The 23,505-nt window shown below is 33.7% G+C and overlaps 2 protein-coding genes across 5 annotated transcripts; one reads left to right on the top strand and one right to left on the bottom strand.

Annotated features, from left to right (window-relative positions):
* Positions 1-3,394: 3,394 nt before the first annotated feature.
* Positions 3,395-7,052, bottom strand: LOC103498306 (ras-related protein RABF2b). Its single transcript, XM_008460870.3, has 7 exons — positions 6,676-7,052; positions 5,763-5,840; positions 5,497-5,664; positions 4,785-4,833; positions 4,603-4,676; positions 4,318-4,411; positions 3,395-3,847 (listed from the first exon to the last, which is right to left on the bottom strand). Exons 1-7 carry the CDS (start codon positions 6,712-6,714, stop codon positions 3,750-3,752), a joined length of 600 nt encoding a protein of 199 aa, XP_008459092.1. The 5' UTR covers positions 6,715-7,052; the 3' UTR covers positions 3,395-3,749.
* A 580-nt stretch (positions 7,053-7,632) lies between these two features.
* On the top strand, positions 7,633-20,232 carry LOC103498307 (snRNA-activating protein complex subunit). 4 transcript variants are annotated; one of them, XM_008460874.3, is made up of 13 exons: positions 7,633-8,031; positions 10,999-11,041; positions 11,277-11,482; positions 11,559-11,614; positions 11,691-11,757; positions 11,846-11,910; positions 13,790-13,946; positions 16,097-16,185; positions 16,276-16,366; positions 17,939-18,034; positions 19,027-19,152; positions 19,234-19,491; positions 19,734-20,232. In XM_008460874.3, the coding sequence occupies exons 3-13, from the start codon at positions 11,327-11,329 to the stop codon at positions 20,016-20,018; spliced, it is 1,446 nt and encodes a 481-aa protein (XP_008459096.1). In that variant the 5' UTR covers positions 7,633-8,031; positions 10,999-11,041; positions 11,277-11,326; the 3' UTR covers positions 20,019-20,232. The 4 variants fall into 4 exon arrangements, with proteins under 4 accessions (XP_008459096.1, XP_008459095.1, XP_050936592.1 ...); XM_008460873.3 differs by having other exon boundaries at positions 11,303-11,482; XM_051080635.1 differs by having other exon boundaries at positions 7,638-8,031; positions 13,826-13,946.
* The last annotated feature ends 3,273 nt before the right edge of the window (positions 20,233-23,505 follow it).

Genomic DNA, 23,505 nt, shown 5'->3' on the forward strand with positions numbered 1-23,505 from the left:
TCGGATTACCTAACCCCAAATCGTAAGGGTTAGGTTGGGTTAAAATTTGTGTTGGGTTGGATTAGGTTAGAAAATTGGAGAAAAACAAAAGTTGAGTTGAGTAGCTAAGTCATGCAAGTAAGGGGTCGGGTTGAATGGATATTGTAGACTTGAAATTTAAATCTATAACATATATATGTCACATTGCACCTTGAATGACAATTTGTTCACCTTGTCAACATGAAAATTTGTCTAAATTATGGAGACATGAAAAAAAAGTTAACCTTCCAACCCAAACCCGACCCAACCCGTGTACTTTGGGTTGGTTTGCAATTTTCCTTTAACCCGATCCAACCTATGCCTCTAGTGTCATGAGCCTAATTTATCAAACTAGTTTTGTTATTTCTGCGAGAGCCCCTTTGTTTTCTTTCTTTTTATTTTCTTTTTAAATCATATTTTTATTTTAGTATTAAGATTTTCAAATATTATTTTTTTATTTCTTAAATTTTTGGTCTCATTTGTTCCTATATTCTACATGTTATATTTTTAATTAAAAATTAATTAATTTCGAGTAAATGCTATTTCAATTTGGTTTCAAGGTTTCACAACCTTACAATTTTATAATAAAGATTTGAATTTTGTTTTAATTTGATATCTAGATTTGGAACGAAGTTTTACTTTGAATTTTAAAGTTAAAAGTTTAAATTTTAAAATCTAATAACTAAATCGAAACAAAAATTAAATCTTACCAATGTTTGCCTCAATAATTTTTTTTTAAAAAAATTGAGGTTAAAACATAAATTAAACCAAAATCGGTTAACAATTTCTGTTTCAATGTTAAAATTTCATTTCATATAGAATTAATTTAAGTTCATTAATTCACATTAATGTCAAACAAAAGGGAGTATTCGTTAAATAAATATTAAAAATATGAATCTCATTGAATTGAAACAAAATCAAAATCAAAATCAAACAAAATTTATTCAAAACTAATTGACCTTTTTAATTAAAAATATAGCCTTGTATAGAACAATTTCAAAATTGGAAAAAACCGCCTATCGTGAAAAATACCAAAATATCTCGTCAACAACGCGTTTAATATGATACCCAATCGTTTATATTTGACTATTGTTTGGTAACGATTGTTTAGATTTCGTCGTTTAGATTTGGATACCAAATCTAAACGACTTATATTTTAAATTCTGTGTGCACAATCGTTTAGATTGGTTAAACGATTTCTTTTAAGATTCTTTTCATACACGATCGTTTATTTATTTATTTATTTTGTACGTTTAGATTTAGCTACTCCAATCTAAACGATTTTTTAAATTTTTTATCCAAGATCATTTACATTTTACTATATCTTTTACACGATCATTTAGATTTGGCTACCCAAATCATCGTTTTTTCAAGTTTTTTATATTTATTACACGATTTTCAATAACCAAATAAGAAAGGTTGAAAAAGAAATAGTACATGATGAATCAAATAACAATTTGAAAAAAAAGAAGAAGAAGAAAAGAAGCAGATGAAGATGGAAGAAAAGAAAAAAAAAGCTTTTACATTTATTACACGATCTTGAACAACCAAAGAGGAATGTTTGAAAAATAATAATAAACGATGAACCAAATAACAGTTTGAAAAAAAAACAAAAGATGAAAGAAAAGAAAAAAAAAAAGAAGAAAAATGATGTAATAGACGAAGAGCAAAAGAAAAACAGAAATACAAATCTGAAATATTTAAAAAATAACAACTTTGTTATACAAACACTAAAATATTTACTGGATTGTTATATTTACGAAAGTTTTTCCATTTAAAACCTAAAAATAAATTAGATAATTAAGAAGAAGAAAAAAGTGAAGTGCATTTGTTGGAGACTCCATAAATAATAAATAAGAATACTCTTTGTACTAATTTATTTCTAAACAACCCTTTTCTCCTTGTTTTTTTTTTTTTTTTTCTCAAAAAGTACTCCAATTTTTCAATAATCCCAGGTTTAATTTGGTAGTTCAATAGCAATTAACTTATCTTAAGGTTGAACTCTTTTAACCTATTTCAAAACACCATTAATGATTGAAGATAATTGGTGTACCATTTTTTATATGTTGGTATAACGTCCCCATTTAGTAACTGTCTTCTACATCACTAATTTACTAAGATCTAATAAGTAATAATCAATCAATGAGTTCCTTCTCTGGCTTATTATATATGTAAATCATTAACTTGTTATAATTTTACTTACTTCACTTGTTAATCGCTAATGAATGTAGACAATTACCTTGTTATATTTGTTATGTTTGAGATGCAATAGGGCAAAAAAGCTATGGAACATTTAACAGTACATTTGGGGCAGAGTCTCAAGGGACAAAGTTCAGATGGGGGCGGTTGAAGGTGCTTGCAATTGCAACTCAAATCTTGGTAGTTCTATTTGAACATGGAAATGGTTTTTAAAATGAATTTGACTAATATTTGGTTTGAATCTGATTCCATTCAAAATAATTCTTTACAAAATTCATCTATTGAACTGATTTTGTATGAGATTAGAGAATGAATGATTCAGGTTCACCTCACATGCTTTCCTTTTGTACCTACATCTCGCAGCAGGGTTGTTCATTCTTTTAACTATATGAGCTAAATTCTTCTAACCTTGAGGGGAGATAGTGAGAACTTTAATTTGCCTATGTGGTTGAGATCAATTCTGGAGCTTCAGACTCATTTTTGTAACCCGCTAAGATGGGTATTTGCATGTATTGAAGTCTACGTTTCTTTCTTTCAAAGAAAAAGAACACTTCAAATATATTTAAAGATCTTTTTGAATATGTGAAACATTTATATCAATTTAATATTTGAGACCACACTGCAACTGTATAAACATGACTTTCTTTCAATCAATGTTGATGTTAAAAGATATGCAAATTAGATATGAGCCTTTTTTTTTCCTATAGGTTTTTACTATAATTTGGTTGGAATTAGCTCGTATTTACACGTCTTCTTAGCAACTGCTTTTACTATGGAATCACTTTCTTTCTTCTCTCAGTTTTTTCTTTCAAAATAAATGAAACTGCTTAGATTTAGGAAAACTTATTCTGGGATGGAATTTCTTCAGATTTGGAAGGGATAAGGCCCATACATGATACCATTACCAAAATTTCAAAGGGCAGAATTTTTAAATTTTCGTTCATCAGACAGAACTGATTCAATGTCAATTCAATTGTACATAATCCTATATTTGGAAAGTAAAGAAGTTTGATTTGATTCTATTTGACACTAACTGAATCGAACTCTGAATCTATTTGAAAGGACCTATGAAGTTCTTAAAATTTGAAAAGTTATTCCAAACAAACCCAGAAACAATCTTGGGGCATTAAGTCAAAACCTTAGCCCCCAAGGAAAAAAAAGGAAGAAAAGGGTACAATAATCACATCAAATATAGAAAACTTCATTAACAAAAGGAGTTAAACAACTACTCACATTCACAGAGCCTGTGTTTCATGTAGTGAGGGAGTGGCTTTGAGTATGGATAAGTGTGGATGTGAAGCAAGCACAATGGTCATATATAAACACAAAGTAGTCTTGCCACTTTTCTTGTGGCTGCAAAATAAGCATATCATCTAAAAACAACAGTCAATTTACACATAATAAATCCCATTCATCATCAACAACCTTGCTTCCATTTTCTTTCTTTTTCCTTTTTTTCTTTCCTTTTAGAATTCTTCATACAAATGAAGGACAAGCTGCTGACACCTTAAAACTGAATGACGAACCAAGTTCTACGAGCAACATGATGTGCTCGCAACCCTTTCAGCAGGTCTGTCCAGAACCATCCCGGGTGCATTCTGTACTGGTTGCACTCGTGGCAATCTCTTTGCTGCATAAAAAAACAGGGAATCAAAATCAACTTGCTTTTCCTCTTTTTTACCCTTTTGTGTGTGCACACACGTGTTGTTGGGAATGGGAGCTGGGGCTGGAACTTCTATAACTTTATGTAACCTCAAGATTAAGAACTTACATATGGATTTACTTGTCCCCCATTATAGGTTAGCTATAGCAACTTAACGAACCCAAATTCATGAAACTCACATCTTATAATGCATTTACAAATCATAATCCTATTGACTAAACAAATGTGACAGAACCAATGTTTCTACGCTCAAAAACATGTTTAAAACACTCAGGCTCCATAAACTCCGTTCTTTTTTGAGCACCATATGGTCCAATTTCTTGAAACTAAGATGCAGTGATATCCAAACCATAGAAGAGTAAACTTGTTTCAGCTCTTCATTCTCTTTTTTTTCTTCCTTCTGTTTGTTGATCATTGTGTGTGTCCTAGTTACTTACCTATTTCATAGAAAATATCATTGACATTAGCAGCACTTTTTGCAGAGGTTTCCATGAAGAAAAGGCCATTCTCCTGTGCATATGTTTGAGCATCCTGTAGGAGCAATAGTTGAACCAATTGTCAAAGCTAGGCACAAAATATGTAATAGACATTTCAATGAACAATCACAAAATTCCAACAGGAGAAGCTCTTCACTAGCAGAAATATGTTTTTTATTTGTATGAAATGCATCCCAGATCAACAAAGTAACAGGAACAAAAGAAAACCGGGGTTGGGGTACTTGCCTCTGCAGCAACCTTCCTAGAATCCAACAAATCTGATTTATTCCCAGCTAAAGCCATGACCATATTTGGATTGCCTGATGCAAGAAGACGATCCAATTGGTAAAAAAAATTAAGATAGGCATGTCCCACACTACTTTACTTATTAAGGGTTCATATAATGTAAAATCCAATAGTAAGTTTACCTTGTGCCTGAAGTTCTTGAACCCATTTTTTTGCACGATCAAATGAACCCTGCAACCAAATAAAGGATACCCAAAAGAGTTGAAGTATGAAAAGGAATAATGTTCCAATTCAATTACAGTAGTATACAAAAGAATAGTCAATCAATCCCCAGTGGAAAATGATATATTTAGACTTTAGTACATATCATTTTTCAGGAAGGTAAGAACTCCTAAAAGTCATTACTCCTAGCTCCCCACCCTAATAAACAGTCGTGCATATTTGTGAATGCTGACACATAAAACATCCCACTTAAGGGCTAAGGCGAAACACCACTTTGAGATGATTAATTAAACCTTAAACCTCTCAATATTTTACAAATCCCCCACTTGCTTAAAAGTTCAAAACATCAATTCTATTGCAGTTTCCTTATCGAAAATCAAATACCTTTTGGCGGATTTCTAAGTTGCTTTAGCTTCTATAAAAAGTGATACAAAAAGGAAAAAAAATAATTTCTAAGTTCTTTTAGCAAAACAAAAAAAAAAGATCTTTTAGTAATGGTTAGTACCTTAATTCATAGACATATAATACTTCTTTTATCCCAGACATATTTCATGAATATGGCTGATTGAGCGTGCCGTGGATTTAGACGATATGGCGCCAAGCGCTCAAGGTAACAATTAATTTGTTCCTAGACTATATGTAACACAACACGAGTCATCAAATGCCACTTACTTGGTTAGTAATATCATAGACGATAATAGCTGCAGCTGCACCCCTGTAATACATTGGAGCCAAACTGTGGTATCTCTCCTGCCCAGCTGTATCCCAGATTTCAAATTTCACAGTGGCATCATTTACAGCTAATGTTTGAGAGAAAAAGGCAGCACCAATTGTTGATTCCTACATAATTGAACAATTAAAAATAATATATATGGTCAAGACAGAAAGCCAAGTCAGAAATTTCAATAGCCAAAACCAAATGGTTTTATACAACAAACCTGAAACTCTACAAATTGCCCTTTAACAAAACGCAACACTAGACTTGACTTCCCAGCACCAACATCACCAAGAAGCACCTGAGCACAAAACAAAGGTACAATAACTGGATTTAATATGTGTTATTAAAAAATAGAGGTAGCTAAACATAGTTCATCCAGCCATTTCCTTTTTCAACAAATAAAATTAAAGTATGATTGAAAATGAAATGGGACAATTGAATGACAAAAATAATGCCACACATAATATGAAGTTGTTAAACTACGACCAAGTTGTTCAGGAAAAAGAAAAGGTTACTTGTCAGCAGAGTACAAGGCTCCATAGCACTACAAACATGCTGGAACAATCATAAGCTCAATCGAATTACCATAAGCTTGCTATTTCTAGTAAAAAAAGAATCATGCATTACTTGCGCAAAGAAGGGAATAAAATGTAAAAAATGACCTCGAAAAACAAAAAGGGATAGTACTAAACTTTCTGCAAAATAAAAGGCAGAGAATTAGCTGAGATCACAACCGAATAATTAATTGGAAAGAGATCATCCCAACAATCATCAGAAGGTACTGACATATAGAGAATGCAAACAGGGATTTCTTAAATACAATAAACAAGAAATACTAGAGATAGAAAAGGAGCTCGCAAGCAACAGAATTTAGATAGAATCAAATCAGAGAGAATTTCAGTTCTTCGCAAACAAAACTAAACCCCAGATCAGAGTTCACCGACAAATCGAAACTAACAGGGATTAAACCAAGCAAGCCCCAAATCGAATTGACGATGAAAATTAGAAAAATAATCAAGACCCAATTCTGGAAACAAGAAAATCAAAGAGACCCACATCGCGATTAGACATAAAAATCTAGAAAGAAAAAGGAAATCAAAGTTCAAGAAGCAAAAAGGGGAGGAAAGTCTCACTAATTTGGCATTAATGTTCTTGTTTCCGCTGGTGGCCATGGCCGTAAACCGCAATCAAGGCAAAGATCGAAGAGAATTATGAAAGAACAGGCGTTGACGGGAGAAAAAGGGTTAAGAAAGATGAAAGCAAAGCAAAGCAAAGCAAAGCAAAACAATAAGGACAGATGCCTCTCTTGGAAGCAAAACACCCCTCTTTTATTTCTCTCCTCAAGATGAACAAGAACAACTCCAATATACACGACAGCGATTGGAAATTTATTTTAATTATTATTATTATTATTTTCCCTACCTTCCATTTCCTCCTTCCTCTCTTTTTCTTGTCACGTTTTCCTTTCCCCCTACAATAAAGTTCTTTTACAATTAGGTTATCATTTTTTCTTGGAACAAACTAAAATATCATTTTATTTTAGGTTTTAGATAGCAAAAATATATCTACGTTCTTATTTAACCGGTTGAGCTATATTTATTTTGATAAAAGTATTTATGTATAATTATTAAATTAATTGTCTTTTCACGTTAGATTTGTCTACTAAAAATGGTTCATATTTTTCATTATGATTCCCGTTTTTCTTCTCCCTTTCATAATTGTTTTTTCCACTTCTTTTCTTCCTAGCATTTAAGCTCTTATCATTGGTGAAAAAACCTATTTTAATTAGTACGTTGCCTTAACATTAAGACTTAACTAGCTTACATCCATTTTTTTTTTTCTTTTGCCTATTTTAATGAGAAAAAGTTGTCTTGCAAGAACAAAACCCACAAAAACCCCTTTTTCACCTAGTTTAAATAAAAATCTTGAAACTTTTTAATTGGTCGAGGAACTTACAAATTTTTTCTCTTAAACGATAATAACCACCATTATATTTACAGTCCCCGATTAACTAGTCTAGTATTTTGAAGAGGGGAAAATAAAAAGTTTGCCACAAACCCCCAAAAGTAGTATATAGATAAAAGAAGATTGGGGAGAGTTTGAGGTAAGAAAGAGTGGGCTAGGCGTGGTCAAAGATAGGGCCGACTAAGGTAATTCTAACTTCAAATTTTAAAAAGGAAAGGGAACCAAGAAATCAAATTCTTTTCCCTCTCTCTTGCAAAGACCAACCCACGTCCTACCCACGCCATTGCCGACTTCAAACACGACCGCCGCCCATTTATTGCTCAGTGCCGCCCCTCATCCCTCCCAGGCACTCGCCGCCGTTGAGAACCCTGTCGAATCCTTCTCTCTCTCCTCTCAATCAGTCTTCCTCAGCACAGTTCACCTTTCCGAGCATTGTCTGCTATCCGCGCTGCTAACCAACGCTGCACCTCTCGTGGCCATCGAGGATTCTGTGGATTACGGTGGCGAGTTTGCAGTGACTAAAAGTATGGTTTTATTCCGTTTTCTTTTTTCTGTCTTTGTTGCCCACCTTATGTTTCGGACTAAAACAATTTACCCATGTTGTTTCGAGGTTTTGGAGTTTAGATGTGGTTTTGGCTGCGGAATACGTATGGGTGACGTTTGATTAGTGTTTAGGTTTTAAAGTTCCTTGAAAACATATTTTTGGTCTTTGTTAAGTTGGGTTTTTTTATCCTTATTCTCGTGTTTGTCTTACATTCAAGTTGTTGGTGGTGGAATTAAGGTGGTTTTGATAAAGGGACGTTTGGTTAAGTATTTAATGACTTTCAAGTGGCCTTACAGGTTCAAATTGGATCTGTTTTATTTTATTTTATTTTTTTTAAAAAAAAAACAATAATAAGAACGGGTTGAAATTGAACCTTAATCATGCTATTGGATATTGGAGATTGGGATTAATCATGATATTTTGTTAGGGTTTGAAATGTGGTTTTTGCAAGCTAAAGATAATTTTACCTTGATTGCTTTTGGGCTTAATTTGAGGTAAGTGGTTCTTTGAGGATGGAATTAGGACTACCGATGCATGTTATAGTGCTGCTTGTCGACTTAGCGTTGATATGGTATCTCACTGCAGAAAAACCACGATACTTTATTTTTTATTATTTTTCTTATGAATGAATACAATAGGTACAAAGGGAGAGAATAAATAGAATACAATAGGAGTAAGAAAGGAAAAGATTTAGGAAATAAAATCTTATATATTATTCTTTCCAAAAATACTCTAAGTGATTTACAATGCAACTCAAGAGTGATCTTGGTTTAAGGACATGCAAAACATTCTGGAGAGTAAAACCGTCAAAGGGAACTATTTGTCCTTTGCCAGCAATCGGAGCTAGAGAGCTATCGGCTATAGTGATCTGTAGCCCCCAAGTCTAAGATCCAGCTTCCCATCAACGCTAATAAGCCCAAGGGACTGAGACATACCTGACTGAGCAATGGCACCCAGTGTCAGAGTCTTGGTCTGGCTTGCTGTAGGACCAGTTGATTGAGAAGTGCTGGCAGGGGTAGTCTGTAGGCACGTCCTGAGTTCTGTTCCTCGTTGGAGGACCGTTTCTTACCTCTTAGAGGACGACCGTGGAGTTTCCAACACTGATCCTTGGTGTGACATTGTTTCTTGCAGTGCTCACACACAAGGATTGACTTCCCATTATTCTTGTTACTATTATGATTTGAGGACCGAGCGCTAAAGGCAACGGAGTCAATGGTAGACGTAGTTAGTACACCCATGACATTAGTGTGATCCTCTTCCAGGCGGACTTCAAAACACACTTCCATTAGGGAGGGAAGAGGTCTTTGTTCGATTATACAACTACAAACAGTATCAAATTTGGGATTAAGTCTTGCAAGAAAGTCATAAACACGGTTAGCCTCTTCAAGTTTAGCATATTGTGTACCGTCATTTGGTGTGTCCCAAACTGTCTCTCTGCACAAATCCATGTCTTGTTTGCAATTATGAACCTGTTTTCGCAGTGTATACAACTGAGAGGCATTCTGTCGTTTTGAGTAAAGGGTCTGAGTTGTATCCCACAAATCTTTTGTTGTGGCTGCATATAGTAAAGGCTTGCCAATTTGTGTTTCCATACTATTAATCAGCATGGACCGAATAAGTGAGTCCTCCCTTTTACAGAGTCATTCTAAGGCATCTCCTGGTGGAGGACGTACAGTCTCTCCAGTTAAGAAGCCGAACTGGTGGCGACCTTCGAGGAACATTTTTATTGATTGGGACCCAGAGAAATAATTTTGCCCATTTAATTTTTCACTTGAAAAATTCCCTATAGTCGAACCCAAAGAACCAATTATATAATTTGACGGTAAATTAGGGAATGAAGTTACTGGATTCTTTGAATACATCGGCAATTCGGTTGGTTTGGAATGCGTCGAGGACTCGCCTGCTTCAATGTCCGATTTTTTTTGGGGTTGATCAATCCCGTTACCAGAAAACAACGGTTGCTGTAAAGAGTCAACGTACAGCGGATGCTTACTGTACAGATTTGATAGATTTACAGTTGAGGGTTGTCCGGAGTGCATAGGTGGTGTGTGAGGATGCGGATGGCTGGAAGGGTATGACGGTTGGACATCTGACGGCATGTAGAGGGGAATGGGCGGTGAGATGAAAAGACGTCGGCGTGTGGGCCCACGCGCCAGACAGGAGCGGCGCGTGAGGCAATTTCTGGTTAGACAGCAGCGTGCATGGCTTCGAAACTACTCCCGTTCGGTAGATCGGCGGTTTTTGTAGGTTTTGGAGCAATTTCTCCATGGCGGTGATCCCGGCGCGGTGGCAGTGATGGGTTCAGTTTCGACCTAGGTTTCTCCTAGGTTAGTTTCTAGGGTTTTGTTATTGCTTTGCTCTGATACCATATTGAAAGCAATTAACACCAACACGAGGCTTATATGGAAACCCGAGAATCGGGAGAAAAACCCCTATACTTTAGTTTTTATTATTTTTCTTATGAATGAATACAATAAGTACAAAGGGAGAGAATAAATAGAATACAATAGGAGTAAGAAAGGAAAAGATTTAGGAAATAAAATTTTCTATATTATTCTTTCCAAAAATACTTTAAGGTCAAAGCTCTACTAACAGTTATGTTTGTCTGTAAGCATGCCATCTACACTGACTGTTTGTGTGAGGTTTTGTGCGACACAAATGTTCATGGCATGAGCTCTGTGTAGACTATGAGTTGTGTACACCACATTTGTGTGATGTGGGTGTCATATCTCATAAAATATTAACACCTAAGAGTTGCGTATACCATATCTGTGTGACGAGAGTGCCATAACGTATAAGCTTATGTTCTGGTTTCTTGTATGCATGCTGGATGCATTTGAACATTTTTGTGATTCAAATATGCATGGTGGACCTCGCCAGGGGTCACATCCTAAGTATTTTTATTATTATATAATACTCATCCTTTTCCCATTTTGTTTTCTTCTAGGTAAACGGGCAGTTGCAACGCGGGCCTAGGGAACGGATTAGTCGTAAGCTTCTGCATCATGATTTTGATTTGTCATTTTTTATTAAATTATTTAAGAGTACAATGACTAGCATTGGAATGAATCAAATGTTCCATTTTGGAATTTCTATTTTGGTTTAGAATTATTGTCCAAGGGAACACGAGCAAATTCAATGTTATTTTATGTAATAAAGCTTTTTTGGATTTTCTTTTTATTAATCACAACCAAATTGTATGTTTTCTAAACCTTGCATGCATAGCAAACACAAGGGTTTTTTTTTTCCAGAAAAGTTGGGTCGTTACTAGAGCCATGGAGGCGAGAGACAGGGCTGGAGCTTCAGATGAGATTGGTCTTAATGGAGATGGCCTCTCAATTCCTTTGGGTGGGCCTATATATGCACCCAACTTGGTTGGTCCCCTCACCAGGGTCCCTCACTTTGAGTCTTCTGTTGTTCAAGAATTTCAGGTTCTCATATATTTTCTTAAAAACATGTCTTTACACCTTTGTGTCTGTTCTAGATCTAATCCTTATTCTTGAGCAGAGTCTGGAGGCAGAGTTACACTTGGATTCATCTCAACTATGTGACGAAGATATTTCGTATGTATATTTTTCTCTCCCCTGAATGTGCTCTGCTAATGGTTGAATTTGTTAATTTACAACTACCGGTCTGCAGGATTGACGAACTTAAGTTATTTACTGAAGAACAGTTATTGAATATGGCCTTGGAGGAATCATTGCAGGTTTGCAAACTGAGTGTCTCATATCATCTAGTGCATTCCTGTTAAAAGAAATCACTCAGTAAACTTTTTGTCTGCTGTCTTAATGCAGAGTGATGAGAATGCTAATAACCAGTCGGAACTTCCAGAAGAAAATATGAATGCTGGGTTGCTCAGGTATTTGATTTTGATTGTTATTTTATACTTTTGAAGAGTGTTTATTTGAAATTGGGCTTGGCTTGGATATCTGCCCTGTCAATTTTTGACTTAGGCGAAGGTACTAGACCAACATGATTGACATTTCTGCACATTCACCCCATTGGCAACTATTTTAGTGAAAATACAATTACATTGTACAGTCCCCTTCCCCAAAAATCCGTAGAAGCGTAAAATAGATTTTATAGATGGTAATCCTTGTACATGGGTAGAAAGGAACCAAAGAAGCAAATTTTCTTTTTATGATCTCCCAATAATAGTGTTCTTGCTCAGGGAACACCCCTTTAAAACAACACAAGGAGACCTAATGGCAGCATTTTGTTTTGTTTATACATACATACGTGTATATATATTTGTGAGTGTTTGGGCCAACTTATGTGACCTTGACTAATCTCACAAGACAACCCGTCTAATCCGACAACATTTGGGTTTCAAGGAAACTCACATTAAATTAATTCTCAGGTAGGTGGCCACCATAGATTGAACCCATACCTCTTATCTATTTATTGAGACTTTGGCCCCCTTTTATCACTAGGCCAACTCCCGAAGGTTATGACAACATTTTGTTTGAGCTACAATTTGGTCTTTCTGGTATAAAAGAACTCAAGAATCTTTAAGAATAAAGAAAAATCTTTGGATGAAGTGTTTGAATTGTCTTTTTTCTGCTTCTTTATTGGTGCACGGATGTTCTTCCTTTTTAGCTGTACTTTTTTTTTAATACAATTTTTTTTTTCAAATGTTCTTTCTTGAGAATAAAGAACTCAATAGTTCTTTTATACAAATGTTCTTCCTTAGAGAGGTTCTTTATAATCCCTTCGGATGGGCCCTCCTTTTTTATATTTCAGACTTTCAGTTAATTAATGAAGTTGTTTCCTAGTAAGAGAAAAAAAACTCAATAAGAATTGTTTCTCTTGTAGTAATATTAATAATAATAACAATGAATAATTTTGAATATGGTTAGTGAAGTTAATTAATGCAAACCTTGGGATGTTTATGTGTTGGTGTTCTTATTAGCAAAGTAAGGAATCTCTATTTAGAATTCATTTTTGCTTGCCATGAAAACCTCAACCTCTATGGTATTGTGGAGTCAAAATGTGAGAAGATAGTTCCTGCGGTTCTAGAAGCAACCTTCCTTGCAAGATGCATTGTGAGGTATACAAGTCCGTGCACATAGAAAAATACACAACACTTCCAAAGAACACCTAGTAAAAACAGGGTTAATCAGCTTCCGCTTTATATAATATTAATATCCACAAAATATATCAAGAGTTTCAGTCTAGCTACGTCTCAAGATCACAAGAACAAGAAGCAACAAGCAGTGAAAATGACAAGCCAGAAAACATAAAGATAATTGGTGATTCGAGAGAGTCGTCTCTCCTTCTAGGGTTCACACTCCCAAGACATTCCGGCCTCACACTGATTTCCCAATACCAACAAATACCCCTTTGGTGGTCCCCCTCCTCAATACATTGATCCGAGACGCGCCTCCATTGGTTTAACTGGTCTGCTGATCCCCTCCCCCTTTTCAGCTTGAGGAATTCCTTCCTTACTCTTCTTCTTTTTGTATACTTTCATAATAGGATGCCTCGCGTACTTTTTTGGTGGGTAGAATCGATATGGAGGTCAAAATTTTTCATTTTTATGACATCTTCGGTTCTTCTAAGGAGTGAAATGACATTATAATATTCCTTCTTATTTATTAATAAATATTCATTATTAGTTATTGTGATAATAGTTAATTAACTCTAGGTTCACTCAGACTTGCACATAAACTTGACTTATACTCACTGTTTACTACTTTGAATGTTCCATTTTACTTCTTTCTGTTTTTGGTTAAAAGGTCATTAATTCTTTTGAGGAAAAATGGTATTCTTAGAGAATGTGAAGAGGAAGTTAACGGGCACAATTTGGAGGCTGATCCGGCATCAAATGCAAATAGAAGCACAAATAAAATGACTACAAGGAAGCGAAAAAAGGAGGAACTTTCTATTATTGAGGTATGCTGCTCAGTGCTCATCTTTGAATTATGTCTTTTATTAGCTATAACTATTTGTATGGTTAAATTTAAGGATTTTTCATTTTCATAGTACTTCTCTTTCAAATAAGTAAACAAGTATCTGCTGTACACTCTGTCTACAAGCTTCGCCATCTGACTCTTATTTTTTTATAAGTTTGTTGTGTGGTGGTATTGAATTATGGATTATTTGCATAATTCTCTTGTTATTTATTATTTGGTATCGTGTATTTCTTAGCATTAGTCTATTTTCATTATATCAATCTAAAGCATTATATCAATCTAAAGTTTGTTATGCGGTGTATTGAATTATGTCATCTTCCCATTACGTTCAATTGGCACTTCAGTATGATTTGTTCTCTATTAATTTGGGTGGTTCTTTTTCATATTTTTTATTTCTGGATATGAGGAATGCGAATACTGGTGCATGTCTCTCTCATTCATTTTATTGGATTGTTACTTGACCCAAATATCATTGAGAAGTTAAAAACTTACACGATGTAAATATCGGATTGTTACTTGACCCAAATATCATTGAGAAGTTAAAAACTTACACGATATAAATAAAGGTTAAAATACTATTGTGGTCTTTGTACTTTAGGATTAGTTTGATTCTAGTCTCATGTATTTCTACTTGTTAAAGATTCTGTGTCATCACTTCTTCCAGATTTTCCACAACAGAGCATGAGAGGCATGTTTCTTAACACCCTAGCTTAGGAGCAACGTTTTAAATGTCAACGTCGATGACCCTATAGAAATTCCGAGTTTCAATTTTATGAAAATGTTGATGGAAATATTGATAAGTGATAACTTATTGATGCTGATAGTTCTTTTGAAAAATTTATAAATAGAAAAATTCATAATCAATATACAAATTAACAAATGATTTATTCTTTTAATTAACTTTAAATTTCTTATTTCTAATTGGAAAAAAATACCTGATGTTGAATTTAGTTTCCATTTGGGCCCTATGCTTCAAATGTTACATTTTTAGCTTGATTGAGTTTGATATTTCTATTTGGTTTAGGTTTGAAAATGCTACACTTTTACTTAGTTTTGAGTTTCTTTTCTATTTGGTTTCTAAGATCTCAAGATTTACACTTTTAACTTTAATTTTTTTTAATTAAATACTCACTTTTCGTTGTTGGTATTAATATCTATTAATTAACTTAGAATGATTAAGTTAATTATAACTAAATTCGTCATCACTAATTTCCATCTCTGTTAAAATCAAATAAAATATGTTTCATTATAATTATTTAGATTAGTTATTTGAAGGCTAATGTCAAATGCTAAAGTGAGCATCGATCTCTATTCATTTTTTCAACGAGAAGTTTTGTTTTTTGTTTAAAGAAAATGACTAAAATGAGCATTAGTAAAAGCTTCAAGGTTAAAAGTGTAAAATATTGAAACCTAAGGACCAAATAAAAACTAACCTCAAAACTCAGGGATACAAATGTAACGTTTTGAAACTTTGGGCTCAAATGAATATTGAACTCAAAATTCAGGGTAAGTATAACATTTTGGAAACTAGACTCAAATTTGAGGGACCAACAGGACATCTTTCCCTTATCTAATATCAGGTCCAAATTCGCTTTATTTGTTGACAATTTTCCTGCTGTCATTTTTTATGATATAATAGAAAGGTTGATTCACCCTTCATTTCAATATCAGACCATGAACATACGGTGAATGTCAATGAAAATCTCCACATGTTTTGGGATATGCAATAATTTGTTTAGACACAACTAGCTTCTGGGAAGAAGCTACCTCAGGGTGTTGAATGCATTCGAGTGTCGTGGCTCCTACTGTTAAAGGTTGGACGAGGTGTGCAAAAACTGGTTTGAATAACCCTGGCTATTAAAAATAAATAAGAATGGTCACATATACATCAAATTCACAATTATTCTCGATTGTGTTTGAGTTGTTTTCAGTTTCACACTCTATCTTTCTCTCTGTTTTCATTGCAGTGTATTTCTATCCTCTGGAGTTTTTTATCCATCTGTTCTTTTGTTCATATGTTAAGTATGGCAGTTATGCAAAATTGTTGTAATCTTGTGCTTGATAATTATTTTTAATACCTTTCTCTTTTGATTTCTTAACTGAATTTTTAATACATTACGTATTATTCAGGAGAAATCTATCGCAAAAGTGGCTGAAATTGCAAAACTTAAACAAAAACAGGAGGCAGACAGAGCTGTAGTGCAATTACATGCTTTCAAGTTTGTACGATGATTTAAAAAAGTCCTGTTTTCATGATATGCATAATATATTTTGGGCTTGTGATCATTAAATTTAGATTTTTTCTCCAGGTGGAAGAAGGATATTGCCAGTTCATCGTCAGAAAGCAAAGAGAGGTTGAAGTCCTTGAGGTCTACAAATACTTCTGCCAAGGTTCCTCATGTACGGTTTCTCGGAGTTATTACTACTACTATAGTTTTTCTTTTACACACAAGTCCAATTGTAAGATCTAGCATTATCTATTTATTTTTATTTATTATTTTTTATAAGAAACATAATTTTCATTATCAAAAGGAGAATACAATAGAGGGGGGAGATGAGATATCCCCTCACGCCAAAAAGAAGCCCAACAGTGTAAACATGCGTTAGACTATTAGGTATTGAGTAAGCCCACCTGAGGTTGAAGTCTTGAGGTCTAGAAATTCTTCTGCAAATGTTACTCGTGTATGGTTTCTCTGAGTTATTACTACTACTACTAATTGTTTTCTTTTACACACAGGTCCAATTATAAGATTTACCATTATTTTCTTTTATAAGAAACATAATTTTCATTATCAAAGGGACAATGCAAATGAGAGATATCCCCGCACACCAACAGGTTTAAAACAAAAGCCCAACTAGTGTAAACATGATTTAGGCTATAACTACAAAAGAATTTAGAGGTAGAAAACCAAGTAGAAGTAAAAAGAGTGACAATTTGGATTACTTATGCTGTTTCTTTTTTTTTTTTTTCCCTTAATAAATGTTAGTTTTTGAGTCTTTATCCATCGTCGGGAGGTTGTTTGATATCACTTCACTTTGAAACAATAATGAGTATGGAGTTGTACTTATTAACCATGTATTTTATCGTATTTTTCAGAAATAGTCAGGTAGGATTCCTCTTTTGGGCTAGCAACTCTAAAAAGGAATGAAACAATAACTTCATAGTTGTTCGGTCAGGTTTTTCTTTAATTCCAAATCATGTAGAAGACTTAGTTTGAAACTTGTTGAAAGGGCCTTTTCGAAGTCTGGACTGAAGCAAATGGAGAAAAGGAGCAGATGAGTGTTACAAAGTGTATTAGAGCCAAACAATTTGGGAAGGAAGCTCCAATATGCTAGAGCAAGGCAGAAAAAAATGTCTCGGAGTGCCTTAGTGCTAGATCCTAGAGATATCATTCTTTATATGATGCGTTTCCATTTTACTTGAAACTAGGTAGTGACAAAAGGATGAATGATGGAGATGTTTTCTAGGGCGTGAAAGATGTATGAGTGAGAGTTCAGATAGTCATTCTCGTAGCATCTAGAGAGAACCTAAAATAATGAGAATTCAATTTGGAACATTTCTGAGGATCCTAGATATGTAAGAACCGAATGAGCAGGACACTCTCCCAGCAAAAGCAGTATACAAAGAAATATTTCAACTGCCTTAAAATCATCATTGATAGAGTACTGTGAAAGAATATGCTAAAACGAGCTAAACAATTTTATAAATTTCATGGTTTAGTGACTCTAAAAAAGAATCTTTAAATATCTGGTTTCTTTCCAATCTTTTATGAATTGCCCATGTATCTGATGAATGTTATATTGGCCAGTTGGAGCCGCCTTACCACTGGAATGCATAATCTTAAATGTGGAATCCTAACATGAAATACACAGCTATTTTCGAATTGATTCTTATAATTTTATGATTTTTGTTTGATCATGAATTTCTTTTCATGCATCGCCATCCGCTGATGGTAAATGATAACATGTTAGGTGAAATCATTGAACGACGGGAAACACGAATCTCTGCATCATCCAATGACTGTACTTTTTGTGGAGGTTTACCATAAATCTCGCAAGATGGTTAAGGTATGCTTTTCTTTTTCTTTAACAGCTTAAACGGGTTTGGTAGCAATAAATAACTATTGATGAAGACTTAGTCAAATCACGGTTGAGAAATATTGATAACATGTTTATTTTTTCTTAGATGCTAGGTACTAAATATTATGTTTCATTACTGCCATTCTCCATTATTTTGTATCAAACAGACTTTGTTAAAGTAACGTTCTCGTATCTATGTACCGAAGCTCACTACCAATATCTATTTCTCTTGATGACTATATATATTGAAGAGTTATTGACAAGTTATAAACGAGTACCATGCTTCTAGGCAATCTCTCTCAAAAAAAAAAAAGGACTTATTACATTGTGAAAGACAAGGAGTCCTAGAAAGTTAAATATTTTAACTTGGATACCTTTCATGGAGGATGTTAGCTCTGATGGTAGAAGTCACTGACAGTGCCCTTGGTGGTTAACCTCTGCCTCCGTGTTTTTCTACTCTTGTAGAAAATATAGTGTTCTACCTGGGATGCTTTACGGCATTTGAGTTTGCCACATCTTCTACTTGTGGATATATGGGCTCATCGTATACTTGTGGATATATGGGCTTAAAAGGGGAGTTAAAGAGCCTACCTGAGCACAACTTAGTAATAATGAACATATACTCCCATTTTTTGAGATCAGATATTCAAATTTCCATACTAGTACATCTGTTGTACTAAGAAGTAGGAGAGCTAAAGAATTATGGACCAATGTTGGAACTTGTATGTTGAGTAATGTACAAATCTCAAAACATGCGAACAAGTTAATGAAGAGGAAAGATTAGAACTAATGAGATGACAAATATTATGCTTCTTTGTGCGTTCGAAGATTTTGATAGTTATTCTTCTAAATCAATTAGCTCTAGGGTTTAGGGGTTCAGATATTTCACCTCAATGTCATTGAACTAAGAAAAGAGGAACAGTTTCTGATTATTTAGGTCCTCATTTGTTGTGACCTTCCTGTGATATTCTTCTTTACAGTCTCAAGAGTTCTTGGCCCTTGGACGACAAACGTTAGCTGAACTGAAGGACAAGATTTATTGCTCGACAGATACGTTAATGCAAAAGGCTGAGCAGCAAGATTCATCTGGATATTTCCTTGTAGAAGTAAGAAAGTCGATGAGCCCAATATTTTCCAAATTTGATTTTAAAATAACCGAATGCTGTTTTGTTTATAATTATATTCAGGATGTATTCTGCAATGATTTGAGGAATCCTTCCGCAATAGACTATAGCAAACCTATACTTGATTGGCTTAGAAACTCAGAGGATGAAGCTCGTAAGAAATGGGAATGCATCATAACCGGTGAATTGCAACAGAAAAATTCAGTTGTAGGTGAAGTATCAGATTTACATGTGCCTCATTTTAGATCAGTCAGCATGAGCAAGGTTCGATTTTGTGACCTGAAATTTAGGCTTGGGGCCGGGTATCTGTACTGTCATCAGGTATATTGCTTATTTGGCTCTTTCATATGAATTCTGTTTTTCAAGTTTCATTTTAAATTAAAAGCCGAAGTCATATGGTCTAATGTTATCAAAACAATCACTTGTGTGTGGGCTCTTCTCAAGAGAATACTCTAATTACCGCCCTTAGTTGGTTCCTTCCTAGTAGGATTTCCTTTTTTTATATTCTCCGGGACCTTAAAAAAAAAACTGCATTGACTTTGGAGGAGTTCTCGTTTACACAGGGAGATTGCAAACATACCATAGTGATTAGAGATATGAGGTTGATCCATCCTGAGGACGTACATGATCGTGCTGCTTATCCAATCGTTACATTTCAGCTTAGGACCCGAGCTCAGAAATGCGATGTCTGCAACATTTACAGGGCTAAAAAGTTTACTCTTGATGACAAGTGGGCGCAGGAAAACCCGTGCTACTTTTGTGAAGACTGCTATTTTCTTCTTCACTACTCGAAAGAAGGGAACCTTCTTTACAACGACTTCGTGGTGCATGATTACTTGCAAGATTAGGTGGCTGGGTTTGTTTAAAAATGCTTCTCATTTGGCCATTGAGATCCGTTCAGCAGTTTTGATCATGTTGAGAAGTCTGTAAATAGCTATAGGTAAATGGTTACAGTTTTATTTTATTTGTAACATTATTATTCTTTTTAGGTTGGTTATGTAACGGGGGATTGTTCTTATATTGTGTTTTTATGAAAGGAAACGTAAATCATTATTATGCTTAGGGGATTGTTCTTTATAAGTTAGATGTTAACATTATGTAAAAAACAAAAACTGATGACAATTAAACTTGGTTAATTAATATTTACTGTAAGGTTTCAATTTAACCAAATCATACCCTAAGCGTACCAGTTTTGGTTTTTGTTCAACTTTTTTTTTTGTAGTTGCCAAGGTCAAGATTTCTGTTCACCTTAGTTATGAAGTATATTAGTTGGTTGATAGACAAAAAGAAAAATTATTGTTAGTGATAAATTATTTCAACAAAATTTCGGATCTTACTGATAATAGAAATTTATTCAAATTTTATTATATTTTGTAAATATTTTGGTTTATTTACTATATTTGAAAATGTATCTGCTATTGCACAAATGGGTGTTCATTGGAACAGGAATATTAAGCGAAGAGAATTAAACAAACGTAGGGGAAAAAGAATTGATATTTTACCCTAATTACACCTAGTTAATGCGTTATCCAAAACTATAAGAATTAGGGTTTCACACGAGAAATTACTTTTGTAGTTTTCGAATCACTCGAATTTTTTTCAATCACGAACTCGGACCACCATTAATGTTGACCCGCTATTCTTTGAACAAAGAATTGAGTTATGGCACCCGATGGAAAAAGGATTTGAGTGAGAGAGGTGGAAAATTAGGAATGGTAAAGGGTTGGGGAAAAAAGAACTTCATGATTTTTTTAAGTAAATAAAATAAAATGACAAAAGTTTTTTAATCTTTGAGAAAACTTCTTCTTTTATAAACAAATTATATGTAAATTTGTATCTAATTGAATCACCAAAGCCCAACATCTCACAATCTAATAACCATCGGTGAAATTATTCACCATTGCATTTTTTCTTAATGGGTTTGGAGTCATTATCATGTGCCTCCACTTAGCCCTCTAAGAGTTGATGAGATTATCCAATAAAATGTTAGATTTTTTCACTACCTTTAATCAAGAGGCAAAATGGTCATTTGACCATTCTAATCAAAAGTCAACATTTTGACTTTTTCCCATTTTTTTACCTTTTTGACTAATTTCAACCTCCCGAGTATGAATCCACATTCATTTTTTTGAAATTAAATCATATTTGAATATATCTCCGGGTCAAATATTGATTTTTTAAAGTCAAAAGTCAACATTTTGACTTTTTTCAACTTTGACTATTTTCATCGTTTTCGAGCTTTCCAGTATGAACCTGTATTCATATTTTTTATATTTAAATCGTATTTAAACATAAAGCTCAATCTCTAAACCAACGACTATAAAGACAAGTATGTTTCTCTCTCCTTGTCTAATTTAACCAATTTGAATCAATCCATCATACTATTTTAAGTTTATTCCATTTGAGTTAGCAGTGGAACTTAATGTACCTATAGATCATAGGCTCCAAGAATCTGAGATTAACTGGCTAAATCCTTTTAAACCTAGCTAATTAATCAACATTTGTTAACTAACAGTTCATTGCACTAAAGTCTCGTAGTTGCATTCCCCTCACTATAGATAGATTTGTGTCCATCTGATATAACCATGATTGGTAAGTTAATCCTTCACAGGTTATTCGTAACCTCAGTTGGATCAAAATATTGTTTTACCCCCGAGACTACATCTTGCTCCTTAAATCCCAATAATCCACTGTTGAACAATATTTTAGGTCTAACCGATAAACCGAATCCCTCTAGGGCCAATGAGAAGGTGGGATCCCTTGTCAAGACTTAGATTAAGTCTTTAAAGGAACAACCTATCTACTAACCCTAAAGAGGGTAAGAGTGAATTCCGTTTTGTACCCTATGTTTCTAGCTATTGACCCGGTCTTACCCCTGAAAAGGGAGTCTTATTGGGTCAGTGCTATTGAGTTGCCCTCACCTATGTAGATCTAAGAATAGTTAGCTCAAGATTAAGATTAAGTTACCTCGATTGCAAATAATTGAAATAGTAAGTTTTAAACAGTAAACGGCCTTATAACAAAAAAGTGATGATTTCATGCATAGTTCAGTCTTATGTAAACTTTTTACATAGAATGCACATAGAATGTCTCTGCTTTCATATCTCTACATGAAATATTCAGGATCACGTCGTTTGTACTAACTACAAATGAGTCGTATCCATAGTGTCCCCAAAATAAGGTACCCAACTTTATTCGTATAGTGTAGATTATTTAGGCTATATATTCGAATTTGATCCACATTTATATCTCTACATAAAGTTCACTCAAAATAGCATCGGGACCTTAGTTTATTGGATTTAAGATTATAGTATTCAATTTCACTAATAATTTCTCAATAACGATTTTATTGAATAGAATACGATTACAAACTACGAGTTTTATGACATAAATTCTAACACTAAACACATCAAAAATCATGTTTAAATTATTATTATTATTATTTTGCTATATTACAAAAAATTGGTGTTAAATTTGCAAATACTATAATATTTTTTTGCTAGCCAATTGTAGTCTTTCAAAAAATTAAAATAAAAAAAAACTACTGATTTCCATTGGATAAATAGGAAAGAAAGGTAACCAAATTTGATCCAATATTATAACTTCTATTTGGTACGATAAAAGCATGAGATATGAACAATAGAGACATCTTAGTTATGAACACATATTATATTATATTATATTATATATGAGGAGTGGTTATAATCGCTTTAGCAAGTTAATTTTATAATTGGTTGTAACTAAGCATGTAAATATTTGTTTTCAATTAATTGATCAAATCTAGTGGGTGAGGAATGGGATGGTTGGTTTTAATTGGGTTAGATAATTGTGTTTTTTTCTTTAAAAAAAATCAGCACATATTCATGGATAAATTATTGTCATTGTATGATAATCTAGTATAGAACTCATAGTATGTGTATGACTTATGAGGCTTTTATCTCCAATTTTGTTCTCAAATATCAAATATATATTATTTTATTTCAAATAATTTAATAAAGTCAACAAACTATAATTCATTTGTTTATATCCTAATCTCTCATATATTAACATTACTGTTATAACCACGCCACAGATCATATAGTACACAAAGGGATCGCTGTTCATATGGGTTTATGAAAAAACATGTTTTTGTTCAATTCAAAATTGTGTTTAGATTGATTTTAATACCTAGTATTTGATTATTTCTTTTAAAAATTTATACTTGATTTGAAGAAGTAAATTAAAGGCGTTAATATGTTTGAAGTTGAGAAAGGTCTCCCTGGAATGATTTAAGAAAAAAAAAGTTTTTTAAAATATATTTGAACATTTTTTTTAAAAACCCTTCAAAATTAAAAC

This window comes from Cucumis melo, chromosome 12, assembly GCF_025177605.1.
Source record: "Cucumis melo cultivar AY chromosome 12, USDA_Cmelo_AY_1.0, whole genome shotgun sequence".
Lineage (NCBI taxonomy): Eukaryota > Viridiplantae > Streptophyta > Magnoliopsida > Cucurbitales > Cucurbitaceae > Cucumis > Cucumis melo.

Bases quoted from the DNA above. Each gene is read 5' to 3' on its own strand.
- LOC103498306 (XM_008460870.3), bottom strand. From the start codon at position 6,714: ATGGCCACCAGCGGAAACAAGAACATTAATGCCAAATTA. The intron at 5,841-6,675 runs GTGAGACTTTCC...TTTTGTGCTCAG, and splicing joins AGAACATTAATGCCAAATTA to GTGCTTCTTGGTGATGTTGG. The intron at 4,834-5,496 runs GTAAGTGGCATT...ATTTGGTTGCAG, and splicing joins TCTATGATATTACTAACCAA to GGTTCATTTGATCGTGCAAA.
- LOC103498307 (XM_008460874.3), top strand. From the start codon at position 11,327: ATGGAGGCGAGAGACAGGGCTGGAGCTTCAGATGAGATTGGTCTTAAT. The intron at 11,615-11,690 runs GTATGTATATTT...ACCGGTCTGCAG, and splicing joins CTATGTGACGAAGATATTTC to GATTGACGAACTTAAGTTAT. The intron at 11,911-13,789 runs GTATTTGATTTT...TTTGGTTAAAAG, and splicing joins ATGAATGCTGGGTTGCTCAG to GTCATTAATTCTTTTGAGGA.